This window comes from Leucoraja erinacea, chromosome 10 (assembly GCF_028641065.1).
Source record: "Leucoraja erinacea ecotype New England chromosome 10, Leri_hhj_1, whole genome shotgun sequence".
Taxonomy (NCBI): Eukaryota; Metazoa; Chordata; class Chondrichthyes; order Rajiformes; family Rajidae; genus Leucoraja; species Leucoraja erinaceus.
In genome coordinates this window covers 15,177,157-15,196,305 of record NC_073386.1, presented here as the reverse complement: position 1 = coordinate 15,196,305, position 19,149 = coordinate 15,177,157, and the positions used below count along the sequence as shown (strand labels likewise).

General features: G+C 38.8%; 1 protein-coding gene across 8 annotated transcripts in view; it reads right to left on the bottom strand.

Annotated features, from left to right (window-relative positions):
- Positions 1 to 19,149, bottom strand: part of ptprfa (protein tyrosine phosphatase receptor type Fa) — a 321,092-nt gene that overhangs the window by 164,152 nt on the left and 137,791 nt on the right. For all 8 annotated transcript variants that reach the window (XM_055641521.1, XM_055641525.1, XM_055641524.1 and 5 more), the window contains exon 5: positions 4,223 to 4,411. In XM_055641521.1, the coding sequence (XP_055497496.1) occupies positions 4,223 to 4,411 (189 nt within the window). The remainder of the gene's footprint in view (positions 1 to 4,222; positions 4,412 to 19,149) is intronic.

Genomic DNA, 19,149 nt, shown 5'->3' with positions numbered 1-19,149 from the left:
TAATTCTCTAATTTTGTATAATGACAGACACTCACAATGAGCCCATAAATAATTTACAAAAATACCAAATATAATTAAATATTACAGTTTACTCTCGAACAATCTGAGTCTTCATACAAAATACATGGTACACTATTGCAATATCACAAATATTTAAAAATTAAGTAGAACTATACATCAATCTCACTACTTACTTTAGTTCCAAACTTTGGCAGTAACAAGGATGCTCAAAGCCAGTTAATGCATCTGAATTGGGTAAGATTCTCTTCCTCTCAAGAAAGCAGCTGTAACTAATCTTGAAGCACATAAACTTTCAAATTAGGTCTGCTTCAGAAACTTGCTTTTGAGAAAATTAAGATGTTCTTCAGCAGTTTATCTATTTAACCTCTTTGGAGAGAGAAACCAAACAGACTTGCCTGTATCAATAATTCTGGAACCATTAGCTACACTTCAAACTTTTGTACCTCATGATTATACACAATAAAGAATCAACAGTTTAGTCTATGAACCTCCAATGTAGTTAGCATTTTGCTTGTTTAAATTTACATCAAAATATTAAGTACCCGGTGGATGTCATTTTGTTAATTTGGGGCTTGCAATAGGATCATGATGGGAAATATTTAAAATTGAAGCCTCGTTATTCTACGTTTTCTTGTGCCATTCCTTCGGTTTTTTCCCCCTCGGGCCTCATATCAATGACGTTAAAAGTATCAGAATGTGTCAATTGACTAAATGCTGAGCCATAGTGTTATTCCCTGATATCTTTAGTCCTATTTCCTTTACAAGCTTTCAGCGATGTTACAGCAGTAGGACTGTATTAGGAAACTTCCAGTATTTGTTGCTGCTTCAGAGACTATGCATCCCGTTGTTTGCATGAAAACAAGTTAAAAGATTTCTCGTGTTCAAGGTTCAAAATCTCATTTAAAATTGTATGTTCGTTTCTGCATCTGTCTGTTTTGATCTACTCCATCCAATGAATTAGCATTGAATTACCTCTTTTCTAATAAAAAGCATTTTTTTAAATCTTTCTTCATGTTGACATTTATTCATGTCCAGCAACCTTTCATTGCTTTGGGAGAGGACATACAATGGCAGGGAATGCATAATAAATGTTAAAATAACATACCAAGTATTAAAGGCAACAGATGGATCTTGAGTGTGTCGACAGATGCCTAGTACCAGTCAACACACCGTAGAAATGTTGGAACAACAACTCTGAGGGTGCATGCTATGACAGTATTGACAGAGTTGAAACATTGTCACGAGGAGCGAATAGGCTGGATTTTTGTTGTTGTAAGGAGATCAAAGGAGAAATTTAACTAAAATGTACTCAATGATAAGAGACTCTGAAAAGGAGAACAAGGGGGATTTACTACTCTTGGTATAGAGGTCAATATATTAAGGAAAATTCAACATGGTTAATTAGAGAAAACACTAAAGGGGACTTCAGAAAAAATATATTCACCCCAAAAGTAAAGCAAAAGTAAAGCAAAAAGTAAAACTCAGTGCTTTAAAGGATAATTGAGATAAAATTCTCATTACAATTGTAAGATACATACAATCACTTGAACAGTTGTGATCTTCAAGATGAGAAATAGGAAGTGGGAAACATTCTCCAAATATCTGGATACCATTGAAAGCTTTGCAATTGAAATTATTTACATGTACAGTGGACAGATGCAGGCTGATATCTGAATGCTAAGATAGTGTTCAAATTCCAAGTAATCAGCCAACCAATTGCAATGTTCTGATTTCTTTTTTTATTCTTTTCCAAATGAATTTTATATGTTACCAATTAAAGAATTGGTATATCACGATTGGCTTTAGTTATATCCGTTATATCTATCTTTTCCTCAAAGAATTTTTCAGATTTCTCACGCACAACCGATTGTGAAAATGGTACATGGTGGTTCTAAGTAATTTCTAACAACTAACTGGTTATTAATTGCAGCAATAATTAAGGATGCTGAAATGACTGCCACCACTTTGTTTCTCTCCTTGACATCACAGTGGTTGCTTTCACTTCCCTAGCACACTCCTATAAACCAAAAGATCCATGAAATTCCTTTCCTATGATGTATCACCCCATATTTAATTCTCCTTTAATAATTTATAGAATACATACAGAATTTATAGAATATAGAATCCATTCCTGTTTTTAATCTTTGAGTCTGCCTCATTATCTGCCTTTGAAATCCTACCTTAATTATCTCCTGTAATTTAAAAAAATGCCAAAGACCATGTCCTTTTCAAACTTTTTTTATTTCTAAACAACTTATCGAGTTAAATTCTAAAGCTTCATAACTTAAAAAAAAATTGCATACATGCATATATTCTGCAAGTTTGGATTGAATTGAACAGTGGGGGTTGGGTAAAACTTCTAAGAAACCAAACATATTACTACTCACAATTCTAGCCTATTTTATGGAAAGGATACAGCAGAATTAGAGACGGTGCAGAAAAGATTCACAAGGATGATACCGGAACTGAGTGCATATATCAGGAAAGGCTGGAGCTCTTTTCTCTGGAGAAGAGAAGGTTGACGAATTTATGTAACTGAGGTCTTTCAAATGATGTCAGATTTTGATAGGGTTAAGGAAGAGGAATTGAAAATAGGGGTAATAAATTAACGATGGTTACAAACAAATCTAGTGTAGGAATTCAGGAGAATCTTCATCTACAGAGCAAAAATGTGAATTGCTCCAACACAAACAGTAGCTCGGGCAAACGGCGAAGCAGCATTTAAGGGCAAGCTAGATAAACACTCAATGGAGGAAAGAGCAGAAGGACATGCTGATAGGATTAAATGAAGTATGCCAGGGGGACAATTGTGTGGACCATAAAAAACTAGCAAAGACTAGCTGGAATGAATGGCCTGTTTCATTCCTATACTCAAAGTCACTCAATGTAGTTTTGCACTTTCCTTTTTGGTTTTACTATAGTCTTTCAATGTTACCTCAGCTAGCCTAATTGTATGGCCTTTCCAAAACTTGCATTATTCCATATGTTGAATCTGTGGGATTCAAGGGGTTTCTAATTTACAGAGATCATTAGGATGACGATTGCTGTGGAGATGGGGATGAATCTCAGCAAGAGATTTCTTCTCACTATCCTTCCAACACTCAAGGAGCCACCCATTGCATTGCGTATTAAGGCTTTTACACAGGAGAGTGCCTCAGCAGTATCTCCAATTTTTAAAAATATTGGCTGGCAGTTTGTGTCCCGATAACAATGAATGACTGTAAAATATGGATCTTGGAGGATATGCACAGTAATTAAGATTTGGAAACAAGTCAATTATGTGGCAAACTAACAGGGGAATAACACTATTCTCATATATTACTGTTATCAGCACTATTATCAATTGCTGATAATTGCCCAACTAGACGGCCTTCATAAGAGAACCCTTCACTGAACTGTGTTTCATCAGACTTATTTCAAAAACATTTTTGAATTCAAAATCATCAAAAAAGTTATGTTGAGCTGCTTACCAATAACCATGCAGATAAACCTGTAGCTTTTACTTAATAAAATCCAATTGTACACTCGTGCACACTTATTCATGTGAAATTGTGATATCTCAGTCTTGGCCACATCAACCTAATCATAAATTCCCCCTGGATGAGATATTTATATCTTCCACTTGGTAAGTAAGTGGAATGTATATATATGCCAACATAAAGAGAGCATGTACATTATATTGGACTGTAGATTTCTCAGCACCTTGCATATGAATTCAAACACGGTGAAAGATTTCCCATTAATTTCCAAAATTGAATGTAATAGGATTTGGCACATCTTTTATAATGCCACCTTCTATTTAAATAATAAAGCTGTTTTATATGCGGAGTACAATACCAACCAGATAATTTCTGCGATCCAGCCTCAATAAGTCAGCACTGCTTACCACCATTTATCAACTGGACAGGTGGTTAACAGAATTCACCCATACGTCACAATTGTTTGGACAATTCACACTGCTCACTTCCACTGTACAAGAAATCAAATGATCGCAACGCAATACATCCAACTAGACTACCTAGTAAACATCTCTATGGATGCGACAATGGCTGATATCTTCTTAAAATCAAAATCCACCAGTGATTTGAATAGCAAATACAATTACAGAAATAACGTACCACTGCAGCTGTTGTTAAAATATTAACCCACATGTAACCAAGCTGCTTAATAGAAATAGAAAGCTGATATAAAAACGTCCTACCTGATCTGAGCTGTTTAATTCGCCCATTGCTGTTACTTGTGTCCACTGGTAGGAAGTCTTTGAACCATGTAATTTCTGGATCTGGGTTCCCACTGGCAGCACACAACATTGTAGCTGTGCGGGTCCGTTCCACCACCTTCAATTGTGGGCCCATATCAATAGTGGGGAATCCATGAGGCAGCTGTTCCTCTGTTAAAATGCAAGTGATATTCTGTGTTAAGGTTAATCTCAGGAACAAATAGAAGGCATTTTTGTTGCACCATTACCCTTTTTGCAATCCCACATTGAGTCATAGAGGGGTAGTGCAGGTCCACCACCGATTTTCTGGCACCCTTGATTCCAGAGCCTTGCCATGTTATCGGTTTTGCCGGATGAACAGAGGTCACGCAATAATGATACAACAATATACCCCATACCCACTAATTATGCCCCTCCCATGTCTCGAAAGCACCACTGACTGCTAGAAATTTAAATAAAACAAATATTAAATGTCAATTTATTCGACAGCGAAACTTGAATTTCTTGCATGGCAGCCAGTTAACGAGTTACCCTCAGAATTCCCAATGAGGGTTGGATCGGCAGTTGCTCGCAGAGCTGAGGCGCCGCTTTCCCGGCAGGACTACCAGGCGAACCCCCGCCAATTCGAGATTTGGCGAATCTGCCAAAAATGCAGTAGAGCAGGTGCACCCGCCATTCCTGCCATATGATGTGAGCCTCCGAGAAGAGTCCAATGGTACTGGACTAGGCTGCCGGGGTGCCACGGTAACGGCCCACTCAGTTGGCTTCATAAGTCGACTATGGGAACGGATCCATTAACTCCAGCCGAGCTGGAGTTCCAGAGCACTGGCCGCCGCGGGCAAATTCGATCCGCCCATCGGCTGTGGGGACCCTGATGAGGTTGGAATCGGCCTCCTCACCTAGCCTAGGCTAGGCGCCCCACTTTCGAGGGGACTACCAAGGAGGATTTCAAGTGGACTCTCATAACTTTGTCCTGATTAAAGGAGGTGCAGACCACCAGTTGCCGGAAAATCAGTGGTGGACCTGATTTAAGGTTAGAAAAAGACCCTTTGATCCAATATGTATATACTGACCACCATGCCTATCTATTCCACTGCATTAGTTCTACATCCCTCTATGCCTAGCTCATTCAAGTATCTGTCCAGATTCCTCTTAAAGATTGTTACTGTTCCTGCATCCAGAAATAAGACTCTCTCAATTTTCTCTCATCCTCTTTCCTTTCATCAGATCTGTCATATACTGTGCTTTCTTCTCCCCGTCATCTGCTGCCTTCTATCTTATTCCTGCATAAATCTTTTCTGCATAATGTTTAATGCCCTTGTTTTGGATGAAACTTGGCACATGGATGGCAGCATCTGATCCTTTACTGAAGTCTCTACATCTGCGCTACACATAGCACTGTCTTTTTCTGTGCTTAATTTGCTAATGAATGTACGTTTGGCTCTTTAACTCTGGAGTATTAACATGACTGTCATTTTGCTCAACCTCTCATTTTCTAGAGGCTTTATTCTCACAAAAAGAATTACTCCCAACCTTCATGGCTACTTCAAGTTACAGAGTACAAACATAATTATATTTATTATATAATTCGTTGAGTTACATTCAAAATCATTAATCAACAATGAATATTTTAAAAAAAACCGTAATTCAGCATGTGCAATACAGGTCCTAACTGAACTACAGAGGATGAAGAATCAAGGTTGGCAACAGTGATTGTTTCTTGAATAATTAACATAGCAAAAATGGGTCTTGAAACTGTCAGTTCATAATGATCATGATACTCAAGAGATGAAATATGTCAACATTCTTAAGATTGCACAAGTACAAGAGATTAAAATTGATTTAAATTCATTTGAGGAACAACGTGTTTTCATATATGACTGGTATAGATGCAGAGCACCAACCTTTTACTTATTTATTACATTTTTGCATGTGAGCAAAATTGGTAGGGATACCTTCTTGAAATGCTGCAATCGCTCTGCTGATTGTAGTACTCTCACAATTGGGGAGTTTCAAAATTTGGACCAAACAACAACAAATTTCCAAGTCACTGAGGGGAACCTCCAGATGGTGCTGTTCCCAGGCACCCATGTCCTTTTATTTTAAGAGATGGAGGTTGCACGTTAGAACGTTTGTTCAACCCAAATAATTGTGTAGTGTTCCGGAGTGTATTGCTGTGATAACCACTCACAGCCCGATCAAAAAGCACGAAGACCTGATGCGTTCCATGAACTGTTCCTGATGACTACCTCTGTAAATGGAAAGCTTTCAATTTCCACACGAGTCATATACCTACCTCCTCCATTGTCTGTGTGGATTCAGTCCACTTTTTGATAACTTATGTAGAAGATTGACAAGGACATTCTGTATCAATCTTTGGCTGAATTCTACTTGTGGGTTCTTTTGGGATTCATTCTGTTTTCTAAGCTTTTGTAAGGCTTATTATTAATTTTCAAATTTGGATCTAGAAGGATCTGTGCAACTTTAGCAAGGTACTGAGAGTTGGATAGCATAGCAACATTTACAAAGTAATGGTGAGAAATTGATTCCAATGATGTACCACACTGTGATGTTCGAAAGAAAGATCTTGACCCGAAATGTTAATACTGTTTCGCACTCTATAAATGCAGTCTGACCTGTGAATACCATCAGATGTTTCTGTGTTATTTCAGATTTCCATTTCATTGGATTTTATTTTTACACATATTTCTAGAAACTACAGAATTTTATTTTTGGAGCATTAAGATGTACATGACCTCAGATGTAACTGGATATAGTCCACACCCCAGCACACATCTGGTTACTGGGCATAAAATGGTTGTCACTGATATCTGCATTTCTAACTCAGATAGTCCACAGTTTGTAATTAAAACTTTATGCATCTTGTTGATGGTTAACTTTTCCGACTCCATTCTTAAAGATTTTGAAGGTTAATCTGCAGTCCCGCGTCATTCTGAGATGTTAATAAATAGATGTCACCTCTCACTTTGTCGTCATGCAAGGTTGATTTCGGAGTATTTCTGGCATCCTTGCTATCAAGATGATAAACGTTGATTACTGTTTTCTAGTTGTTTGTGTCCAGTTTCCAGAAATATTCCTCCATAGTGTTTAAGCCATTGTTCTGGGTAGATTTCATATTATTACAAGTGCCTGCTTGGAAAACCAAGAGATGATCATTGTATATGCAAACTGCTGGAGTACTAAAAAAGGGTCCCAATCTGAACTGCCATATGTCCAATTCACCTCCACAGATGTTGTCTGACCTGTTGAGTTTCCTCATCAGTTTATTTTTGCCTCAAGATTCCAGCCTGTCTTAATTTTATTGCTGGAGGAACTCAGTGGGCCAGGCACCATCTGTTGAAGGAAATGGACAGACGATATTTTGAGTTACAACCTGAAAAGTTGTCTGTCCATTTTCCAGCACAGATGTTGCTTGATCCGCTGAGTTCCTCCAGCAGTTTGTTTTGGCTTAAGATTCCAGCATCTGCAGCTTCTTGTGTCTCTATTCTACATGCAAATTTGTCTTACTATAGAGATCATTGTGCTTGTGAAGAGCATTCATAGTAGTATTGAACCTGCAGCTATTCATCATTAAGGAGCTGGAGTACATTGACGTAATTGCCCAGGAGGACAAGTAAATATTTTAATCAAGGAAAGCTATGGCATGAAGCTTTTAACCCAGAATGGATGGTAGACATGAAAAATCTACAATGTCACAAGTCATGTACATCTTCTTGTTGCATGTGTGAGTTCTAAAACTTGATCACATGAAACTTGAATTTACTTGATCACATGAAACTTGAATTTTACGTATGGGGTTATCTTTCTGGGGAAAAAATCAATTATTTTGAAATTGTGCATAATCATGCTATTGGTTACAGCATCCTGGATCATTGGCTTATTCTGCTGAACAGATGTCAGATTCTTAGTAATTAAGAATGGTGTGACAGAATAAGTTTCACCAAACACAACAAAAAAGGTATGCAGCACAGATAGCAGGATTATAACTACCTTTGGAGTTTTTGGGGAAATTGGTGAAATCATATTTTTATTTGGAATGAATTGATCTTATTGTTAATTGTAGTTAATGGTGCCCAGTGTATTGAATGCTGCAAACTCAATGAAACTAAAACTATGCAGACATGACATTGAATATAGATGCAATTCAGATATTATTCAAAAATCAAGATATTAAATATCCAGCTCTCTTCACAGCTAAATCGATGATTCCAATATAACAGAACTCAAACGAGATAAATAAGACACTAAGCAATAGTCAGTCAAAACCTTCTATAATTTATGACAATAGACTATCAGTGGAGTTGCTATGACTACCTTTTACGATTTATCATAACATTCGAGTCACTTACTTTACACCAATGTCTCAATAACAAATGTAGATCAATGGGTGAAATATAATGAGGGATGCTAAAGGACTACAAATTCAAGGATACCTATAATCTAACATATGCTTTAGGTAGAGAATATTAACATTGCAAGCTCACAGAAAATACACTTGTGAATGGTCTCCAGCAAAGAGGTGACAAAGATGTTTAGACCTCAAAGTGCACCATGAAATATAATTACTCTTCTCATTCCATATTTTCCAGCATAATTTTGATTAGAAACCTGATCACCAGAAATTAAATCTGAACCACTTAGTAAAGAAACAACCATTTTACTGGAGGAATTCACTGGGTCAAGCAGCATCTCTGGAGGGGAATGGATTGTTCACTTGGAATTGATGAGTGAGGCATTGTTGGGCATCTATGAAGATTAGATGTTCGTGGCATCAGTGATTATTTTGCAAATTGTCATATTAAACAGGTGGGCAAGAACATAACACAAAATATCATGCATGCTTATGGGGATGAAATTGGGGCTTGGCTCCTGTGGAGTCATGATGGTCCATAAAGGATTCCTCAACGATAAAATATAGTGATTCTAAATTTATTTGTTATGTTTCACCGCAGGTTTAGTTCAGCCGCACTTGTCTGAAATTCAATTGCATAATGGTATTTTCCTGAAATTACAGATTATTTCACAATATTCCAAAAATTCTGTGAAACCAAGTTCTGTGCTTACAAGATTTCTGACGATGTGAACAGCATGATGCCAATCTAAGACACTTCAGGCGTGCGGAGGAGAAGATGATGGTGAATGGCACAGTACATGGTAGATGCGACAAAATATGAGGTCATCCAGTTTGACGGACAAAGTAGAAAAGCAGAATTTTTGTTTTCAAATGGCAAGGGATTTGAAAGTATTGGCGTTTGGAGCGACCTAGTTGTCATTGGACATAAATCACCGAAAATTGACATTAAAGGTACAGCGAGCAATTAGGAAAACAAACAATGTATTGCACTTGGCTGCAAAAGGAGTAAGATGTCTTAATAAAATTGTATAGGGTCCAAGTGAAATATTGTCTTGTCTGGTTTTTCTTAGCAAGGAGGATTACATCTGCAAAAGAGGGACGTTGATGAAGATTCAAAAGATGAATTCCTTGGAAGTTTGGGCATTGTCCAATGATGAAATTATGAATTAAACAGATAGTGCATATGTCCTCATGAATTTTTATAATATTCTTAAAAAGTTTGACATGTTAGCTTCGGTGTTGATATTTCCCTTGGCTGCCATGTTGGAAAACCATTTGGGAAGACTTGTAGCCATAAAATAGCTACCTCGGCATATGTTTTCTCTTAGTTTTGTTAGTGTAATAAATTAATTTGTTGTAGAACTTGTTGAATCACACCCTTACACACTGACTAAGGTACTGAATCACAATGGGTTTCACAATAATTATAACATAACAATATGAGTTTTTGTAGCAGGGCATCTATGGTGTTTTAGTTTATTTTAGTTTTTTGATGTGTAATGAGGTACAGTAGAAAGCTTTTTGTTACATGCTTTCCTGTCAATGGAAAAAACTATACATGATTACAACCAATCCGCCAGATTATTTGCCATGATTTGAAGGTGCTCCTTTATATTTCAGTTCAAAATAGCTTTGATCCCTGAATTGCTGAAGAATTAAGCTGATAGTAAGGCAGTAAGGAAGGTTTAAGGCACAGTAATGAAAGAAAATAGTATCTGGGATCCAAGGGGCATGGACAACTAATAGGATATCTCTTTAGTCAATGCGTTTTAACATTTGAGAATAAACATACAAATCATCAAGGTGAAAAAAATGAAAATGGGTGAATTCAATGTAAATACAGAAAGAGAAATGAGATAGGAGAGAACAGTTATTTATTAGAGTGGTAGCTGTGTGGAATGAGCTTCCAGTGAAGGTGGTGGAGGCAGGTTCGTTTTTATCATTTAAAAATAAATTGGATAGTTATATGGATGGGAAGGGAATGGAGGGTTATGGTCTGAGCGCAGGTATATGGGACTAGGGGAGATTATGTGTTCGGCACGGACTAGAAGGGTCGAGATGGCCTGTTTCCGTGCTGTAAATTGTTATATGGTTATATGGTTAGAAGCGAACAAAAAACAGAATTTGGAAATAATGTGGTGATGACTTAAATGTGATGTTTGTAAAACCATACTCAAAAAATATAAAAATTTGAAGTAATAGGAATTCATACTTGCAGCTCATTATCAGTGGCATGGGGTTGATTGGCAGACATTAGCATTTATGAACTTGTTAAAAGAATATGTATGCTTGTAATGGGAAATGGTCAATAAAGCACCATGCTCTTTAAAACATAGGGAGGTTAAACCTGAGAATGCAATTTTGAATAACTAACAACAGAGTGCTATGACCACACATCTGATCCGTATATAGATGTGTTGATATATACACTATATGTCCAGATGTTATAATGAGCACCATTAGCCTTGACCTATTTTGTGAATAAATTCTGGTCCATTACCTCTGCACCCAAAAGTACACGGCATACTGAATGTAACAACACACATGATGATACAAGAGACTGCAAATGCTGGATTCTTGAACAAAAAAAACAAACTGTAAGTGGAATTCAGCGGGTCTGGCAGCATTGTGGAGGGACATGCAGAGATGGCATTTCAGGCGGGGACCCTTCTTTAAGATAGTAGCAGTCCGGGACAGAGCTGGTAGAAAGAGGTGAGGGGAAGGGGCAGGGCAAGACTGGCAGATGATTGGTGACTCCAGATAAGGACAGGTTGGTTGGAAGTTGAGTCAGATTAGAAAGAGAAGGGTGGAGTTAATTACAAAATGAAAAGTAAAGAAAACAAATGGCTGCAGATGGTGGATTCTGATAAGAAAGCAAAGTGAGGAGTGAAATGTAGAATCAGAGGGAGTGATGATGAATAGATGGTATGAGGGGGAACAACACACATGATCTGGTTCGCGTGATTAGAAACATTGACCGTGTAATTTCCCAATGACAACATTTGACAGATGTGTGTTTGATGGATAGCTGACAAATCCAGAATCTTAGTATACAATCAATAATCACACTGGATCCTTTATTTCAGCATTACTATTTCCGTTATCTATAATCTTAGTTATCTATATACTAAAAGTTTCATCTTGTGTGCGTGTTTGTCTGTGTGTGTGTGCACGCCTGTTTTGTATCGCTAACGCTTCCATTTTCACATATTTGAACACATTTTTCCCGACCACACCCTACTTAGCTTCACTTAAGATTTCATCCTATATTTCTCAAAGCTGCCAGAGAGGGAGAGGGGGGAGGGGGAGAGCAGAGGGAGAGGGAGAGGGAGAGGGAGAGGGAGGGGGAGAGGGAGAGAGGTGGAGAGTGTTGCACAGGGCCAGTTCATGGGCTCGCCGACCTCTTGATTTTCTGCAGCAAGGTAGAGTGTGAGGTTGCTGCCCTGTAGGAATATTGGAAGGGGCTGCTCCTCAAGTTCTGATGCATTTTAGTCCCACAATCCTGGTGTTTGGACACAAGGCAGGGAGTGGGGAGGGCCGATCGGGGGGAGGGGGGCCTGGAACTCGTTGAGATGTGGGTGCAGTGGTTCAGAAATGAAGCTCCTGCTGAGGACAGGCCACTCAGCAAGAGTTGGGAGTCCAGGTAGGATGTGCAAACGCGGGTCAGACATGACGCAGATGGTAGGAAATGGAGGGGGAGTATTCAGGGGGTGACAGAATGGTTGGAGAAGGGGAATCATAGAAGAGGCAGGAGTTTGGGATGGTCGATGAGATGATACGTGTAGGGGCGTGTGATGAGATAAGTGGTAATGGAAGATTGGTGGGACCTAGCAGCGTCAGTATTGGGGGTCCTGGCCTGGAGATACCTGGGGTAGCTTGGTTCAGTTCAGAGATAGGGCATCAACATGAAACATCAACTGTTCATTTCCCACCATAGATGCTGCCGGCCCCAATGAGTTCCTCCAGAAGTTTGTTTTTTGCTTGGCACAATGACCTATTTACTCCTACTTTTTCTGTCCATTAATCAACCTTCAATCCACTGATGACAACAAGCTTTGCCGTACCACCATCTCTCTTAGCCCGCAATTTAATTTCTGATAGGTGGCTGGTTCCCACAAAATGCTAGGCAATGACCATCTCAAGTAAGAGAGCATCTAATCATCTTCATTTAACATTCAATGACATTACTATTGCCAAGTCTCCCACGAGATATCCTGAGGTCTCGCCACTCACTAGAAACTCGATTGGACCAGCAGCTGAATAACAATAACAGATCAGAGGCTGGATATCTGCAGTGATTGACTCACTTCCTAACACCATCTTGCTATTCCACCTTTTCAAAGGCACGTAGGAGAATGAGAGAATATTCGCTATTTGGCTGGATGAAAGCAACATCAACAACTCTCAAGAAAGTCAATACTATCCTGAAGAAACTAGACTTCTTAGCTGACACTCCATCAATCACTATAAACATTTTAAATACTCTTAAACAACCACTGCTAATGCACAGTAGCTGTAATGTGCACTAAACTATAAAATGCACTGTGGCTAATCCACAGCACCAACCAAGCCCACAGCTTTTACCAGCGATTTGGACAAGGATAACAAATACATGGGAACATCATTGCCTGTAGGTTCCCCTCCAAGTCACACATACTCCTGGCTTGGAAGCATATCACCAGCCCTTAAATGTCACTGGGTCTAAATCCTGGAACTCTTTCCTCAACAGCACTGTGGGAATACCTCCAACAGAAGGACCGCAGTGGTTCAATAATACAGTTCTCCACCATCTTCTCAAGAGCAAATAGGAATGGGCAATAAACGATAGTCTTTCAGCTCATTAAAATGAATGAGTAAAATTCTCCTCTAATACACTGTTACGTTCCATTTGAAAACATTGAAATAATATTCTGGTCCAACCCTGGCTTTGTGCTCAGGTATATAAATTATTTTATGTAAACATATTTTGTGATACGAATGATGTTTCTCTCACCTGGAAAAGGTAATGATTAAATGCTGCAGTCCACAGATGGTAATAAATGAACACTTCTATCTGGAAAAAAAACCGATTATGTGTAGCAGTGTGTGTAGTAAATTGCCTGTTGTGTGTAGTAAATTGTCAATCTGACGAGCAGTATGTTTGTAAATGACCACAAGAAGCCAAAGTTGGCAGATCACAGTTCATCACGGGGCTTCTAATGGGGAAGCTCCTTGATCCGTGAATGAGAAGAGATGAACCTCTTAGTTCTAATAAAAACAGACTGAAATACAAAGTCATACTACTCATACAGCCCAACCCTACAAAATAAATTGAAGAAGCAACAAAGACAGCATTGGCACACTGTCACCATTAAACAAAAGTTAAATGATCACAGATCATCAATACCGTAGCAGCGACATCACGTGGCACAATACAGATCTACCTTGAGGTCAACTTCTGAAATTATCAAAAGTAAAGGTCGCAATGCAGAAACGCAAAGAAGACTTTCACTTAAAACTTACACAGTTAGACAATAGCCACTAAGAATGCATGACTCACACGCCTTGGGCTTTATCACAATAGAAGGATTTGAATCAATCTCAAGAGTTTTTCCCTGATGTTTTATCAAATTGTTCCAGAACCACTACTACCTGAGCAGTATGGTTGTCGCATTGTTGAGACCTACGACATAATCATTGCTGAGTTTCATTCTCTCTTTAGATTTTTGTGTATTTTGATTGCCACTATCCAACATGGAATTGTCACATGCATAAATGTGTGAGAAGCCTAAAGGATTCTTTCAAAGATCTGAATATCCTAGTCATATTGGGTTCATTCCAAGTTTCGGCAAAGGGCCTTCCATGTTCCCGCAGATGCAGACTGACTTTGTGAATATTTTCAACATTTTGCTTCCACTCCCACATTATCAACCACCTCAGAACTCACAAAACTTCTTTGGAAACTGCACTCCTCCACAGATGGACAAGGAGGCGCCTGATAATGCGAGCAAGTGGCTGGTGGGTGTGATTGCCTTCTGTATGCTCCCAATGCAAGGATTCAAGATTCTCAATACCATGCCCAAAATAAGTTATTTCCATATGAGCAGCCACGAATTAGTGGGGTTGTTGCATTATTCCCACAAGGACTTGATTACAGTATATTTTTGATGAATCCAACATGTGTATCATAAAACAGAGCCAGTTGTACAGCACAGAAATAGCCCCTTCAATCCGACTCTTCCATAATGATAGAGTGTGCAGGAAGGAACTGCAGAAGCTGATTTATAGATAAGACACAAAATGCTAGAGTCACTTTATTTCTAGCCTCCCCTGCTCTCAGAAATGGACAATAACTATCGACCCTATCTATGGGCCACATAATTTTCAAATCCTCTCCATGGATCACCTCTCAGCCTCCTATGTGCCAGTGAGAATAAATTTAGCCTATCCGATCTTTACTTATAATTATAACCCTCCATTACAGGAAACATCTTGGTGAATTTCTTCAACACTTTGTCTACTACTACCACGTCCTTCTTGTACAGTGGCAACCAGAACTTTACACAATATTCCACATGTGGTCTAACCAATGTTTTAACAGTTGCAACATGATATCCCAACATTTACACCTTATGAAGGTGCCAAATGCTTTCTCTACTATCCACCTGTATCTCCCATTTTCAGAGATTTGAACTTGCTCCGCAAAGTCCCTCTGGAAACCGACACAACATATTTACTGATTATATTCTGTTAGTATTTGATCTCCCACAATACATTACCATACACCTGTATGGAGTAAATTTAATCTGCCATTACACTGCCCCATTTTCCAACTGATGTACATCCTACTGAACATTTTCAAAACCTCCTTTGCTATGTATTACTCCACCAATTTTGATATCATCCACAAACTTATGAATCAGACCACCTCATTGAAATAATTTCTATATTATGCCAAACAACAATGCTCCCAGCACTATTCTCTGTGGTACACCACTGATTACAGACTTCCAGTGAGAAACACACCCCTCAGCCACCACCTCTGCCTCCTACCACCAAGAAAATGTTGGATCCAATTTGCCAAACACGTTGCCCTACCTTCTGAGCCAGCATATCAGCAGGGCTTTGTCAAAAGACTTACGAAACGATGAACAATAAAATCTGTTCATCTGAACTGCGTTCACCACCCTGCCTACATCAACATTTTAGTTATCTTCTCAAAAACCTTCAGATGTGTGAGACAGCATTTCCTCTGCACAAAACCATCAGTCCCTGTACTCTTGTTCAGTATTGTTTGAATGATGCAGGGTCTTGGACCATCCCTTTGACTCACACAGATGTTGCTTCACTCGTTGAGTTCCTCCAACAGTTTGTTTCTTGCTCCACATTCCAGGATCTGCAGTCTCTTGTATCTCCTGTTTGATTAACTTTGTTTACATACTTTTGTAAACCATACACAACAGGAATAACTGCAAACAAAACTGCCAACAAGGTAAAAGGCTTCAATAGATGGAATGGTAGCTGGGAGTTGAAAACTGGGCTGGTTTTTGTAAGAGGTAGAACTTTTAACAGAATTTTACACAGCATAACCCTACTCAATATTTTAGTCAATTTATCATTTAGATGTAGAATTCTACAACATCGTAATCAATTTGGCGGGGACTTGCACGTCAACTAAAAATGGGGGCATATTTGTGCTCTAGTATTTCACCACAATATGACATTGCATGATTAGTTACAGTTCAAATGAATGACTAAGCAAAATGCACGATGACCAAGACTGATTATCCTTCAACTTGTCTGGACAAATAACTAGCATCACCTCATTATAAGTGAGCAATCTGATTACAGCAGATCTCAGGTAAGCTTCAAAAATGTAATTCAGACAACATTAGATGAGAAACTTTGATAGCAGAAATATATGAGTAATGCAAGGGGCTCATGTGATGCTTGAACAATGAAACAAATGTGAGAACTTTGTTTGTCATTTGCACTCAAGATCTGAATTAAAGATTATTAATCGGTACTTGACAATGCATCCTGCTTCACGTATACAAAAACCAAACCCAGAGACAGAAGAGGCATGTAGCAAATGTGTGTAATACGTGCCCAGTGGACGTTCCACTGGAGTTTACCCTACATTGCAATACACCCAGTGATCAGAGTGATTAATGAACACAGGTCTGCACAGCTATGAAAAGGGACACAAATCCCAATCTACAGAAACTGCCATAGTTAAACCATTCATCTGATGTCAAACATTCATATTGATTGAGAGATGGACACTTTTTGTTAAATGTACATAGTACGCCAGGATTTAACCTTAGTTTTTCTTGGTTGAAAGTACTTCTTTACTGATTGGGTTCAGTTTTTCTTTGACAGAGGGATGATAGAAAAGTGTTCCATGCTCATCATGATTTGAAATAACTCATTAAGCAATTTCAGAAGTTAGTAAGAGTAATCGACGTTGTTGTGAATTTGGAGCCAATTTTATGCAAGATTAGGAAGGGACAGTTGATAGTTCACCATAAAAGTCATTACAAATTAGATGGGTTTTATAACAATCACCATGAATGATACTAGCTTTTTTAATGCCAGTTTATTTAATCAACTGCGGCTTGGGATTGAAAGTCATATTTTTAGATCTTTACTTCAGGCCACCAGATCACTAACCCAGTAATATCACTGTACTACTGTTCCCCTTGTATACTGCTAGATTTATATCATGCCGTGTTTTAAATCAAGAATATTCCAGGTCCAAATATTATTATACGAAATTCACAGAAATAATCAATTCTATTCTTTATTAGAGCTACAGTATATAATAATGTGTTATAGATTGGATCTGATTTATTTGACTGCTTATCATAATGCTTAATGCAAAACATTCATCTCAATATGAAGTCTGGATTTATTGTAGAGTAATTGATTTGGGCATTACTCTGCAAAAACTAGCAACCAAGGAATGAAAGTGATTACTAGATAAAAAGGACTGGTATAGCTGCCGTCGACTTTGCTCTGAAATTATTTTACTGCACATTCACTGTGAAACATCATCTCAGCATTGCTGCATTAATCTCACAACACCGCTGCAAGGATATGCAGTTGTAACTACAGATACATTTGAAAGTAAAATTGTTTCTGAGCTGGTAGCCTCTATCGATTCTTGTTGACACTCAGTACATTAGAATTCACTTCACTGTCATAAACATTTCCTGCATCACATAGATACTTTTCATATTGTCTTCAATGGTAGGCCTTGTCCTTGATAAAGGATCAGTACTTTCTCTTTTCATTATTTATCACTGAAAGCCTCATGACATTTCTGATAAAATATTAGAAGGTAACACATCTAGGTATCCCAATTCCAATAACTGCAAGCCCCAAATTCTGAAAAAATATAATTTTCGAAGTCTTGTTAAACTAATTTTCATGTTTAACTGTAAATTCAAGGTTAAAGACTTTTACACACAAATCTGGGTTTTTGAAAAACCCAGATTTAATCTGTACCTGTGTGAAAACATTTTATCAGAGTAATCTCTTCACAGCAGGTGTATTGAGTCAACTTTTAGATACTATTCACAGGCAACAGTGCACACCTTTCATAGAATAAACAGTTCCTCTACTCCAAAGGTAATCTAGTCAAATGGAATTAATTGTATTCAGTCAGATTTTGTCTAACTGATAATTATTTCATGGTATTGGGTGGTAACACGCAATATTTTGATAGCTATGCCTGCACAGTCACGCACATGGGGTGTGTTGTTTTTTTGAAATCCTATTCAACAAAACATATGAGTCACGCTGTTTTATAAATGACGCACAAGTTCTTTACATAAAATAGCAGCATCCCAAAGGTTACCAGGTTACAAGAGAAGAAATGCCTGATAAGCATCTTGGAAAGTAAAGGTGAAGAGTTTGTAGGATCTAACAAGAGCATAGAACTTGAAGATCTAGCAAAATGGTATTACAAGCTAGGAACCAAATAAAACAGCAGAACCTTGCGAGTACTGACTTGAGGACTATTACCCATATTGACACTGGGGCAAGCAGATTTAGAAAGTGAATACACAGTGGAAGGAAGAGTTAGGGGCCTGTCCCACTTACGAGTCCTTGGCTCGCAAATTACGCGACCTCGTGGTCGCTTGAGGCGTATGGGCACCGTATGGCCGCGCGGGGCCAGTCCCACTTAGAAGCGCGGAGGGGTATGGAGTTGTGCGGGGCCAGTCCCGACATGGCACGGGGCTCCGAAATTTTTGCAGTGAACTAAATCTTCGCGCGCCAACGGCCTGTCGCGGAACTGACGGCCAAAAGTGGGACAGGCCCAAGACCGTGGCGCGATGCAACGTCTCACCTTCAACAGCAGCAGAAGCAGGCAAACGATCGCCGAGCTCGGCCTGGGGCTCACGGCCGTTGCGGTCCAGATCCGCCCCCACTTCTACTCCCAGAGCGGGGCCAAGAAAATTGAAGATAGACACAAAATGCAGGAGTAACTCAGCGGGACCAGCAGCATCTCTGGAGAGAAGCAATGGGTGATGTTTCGGGTCAAGACCCT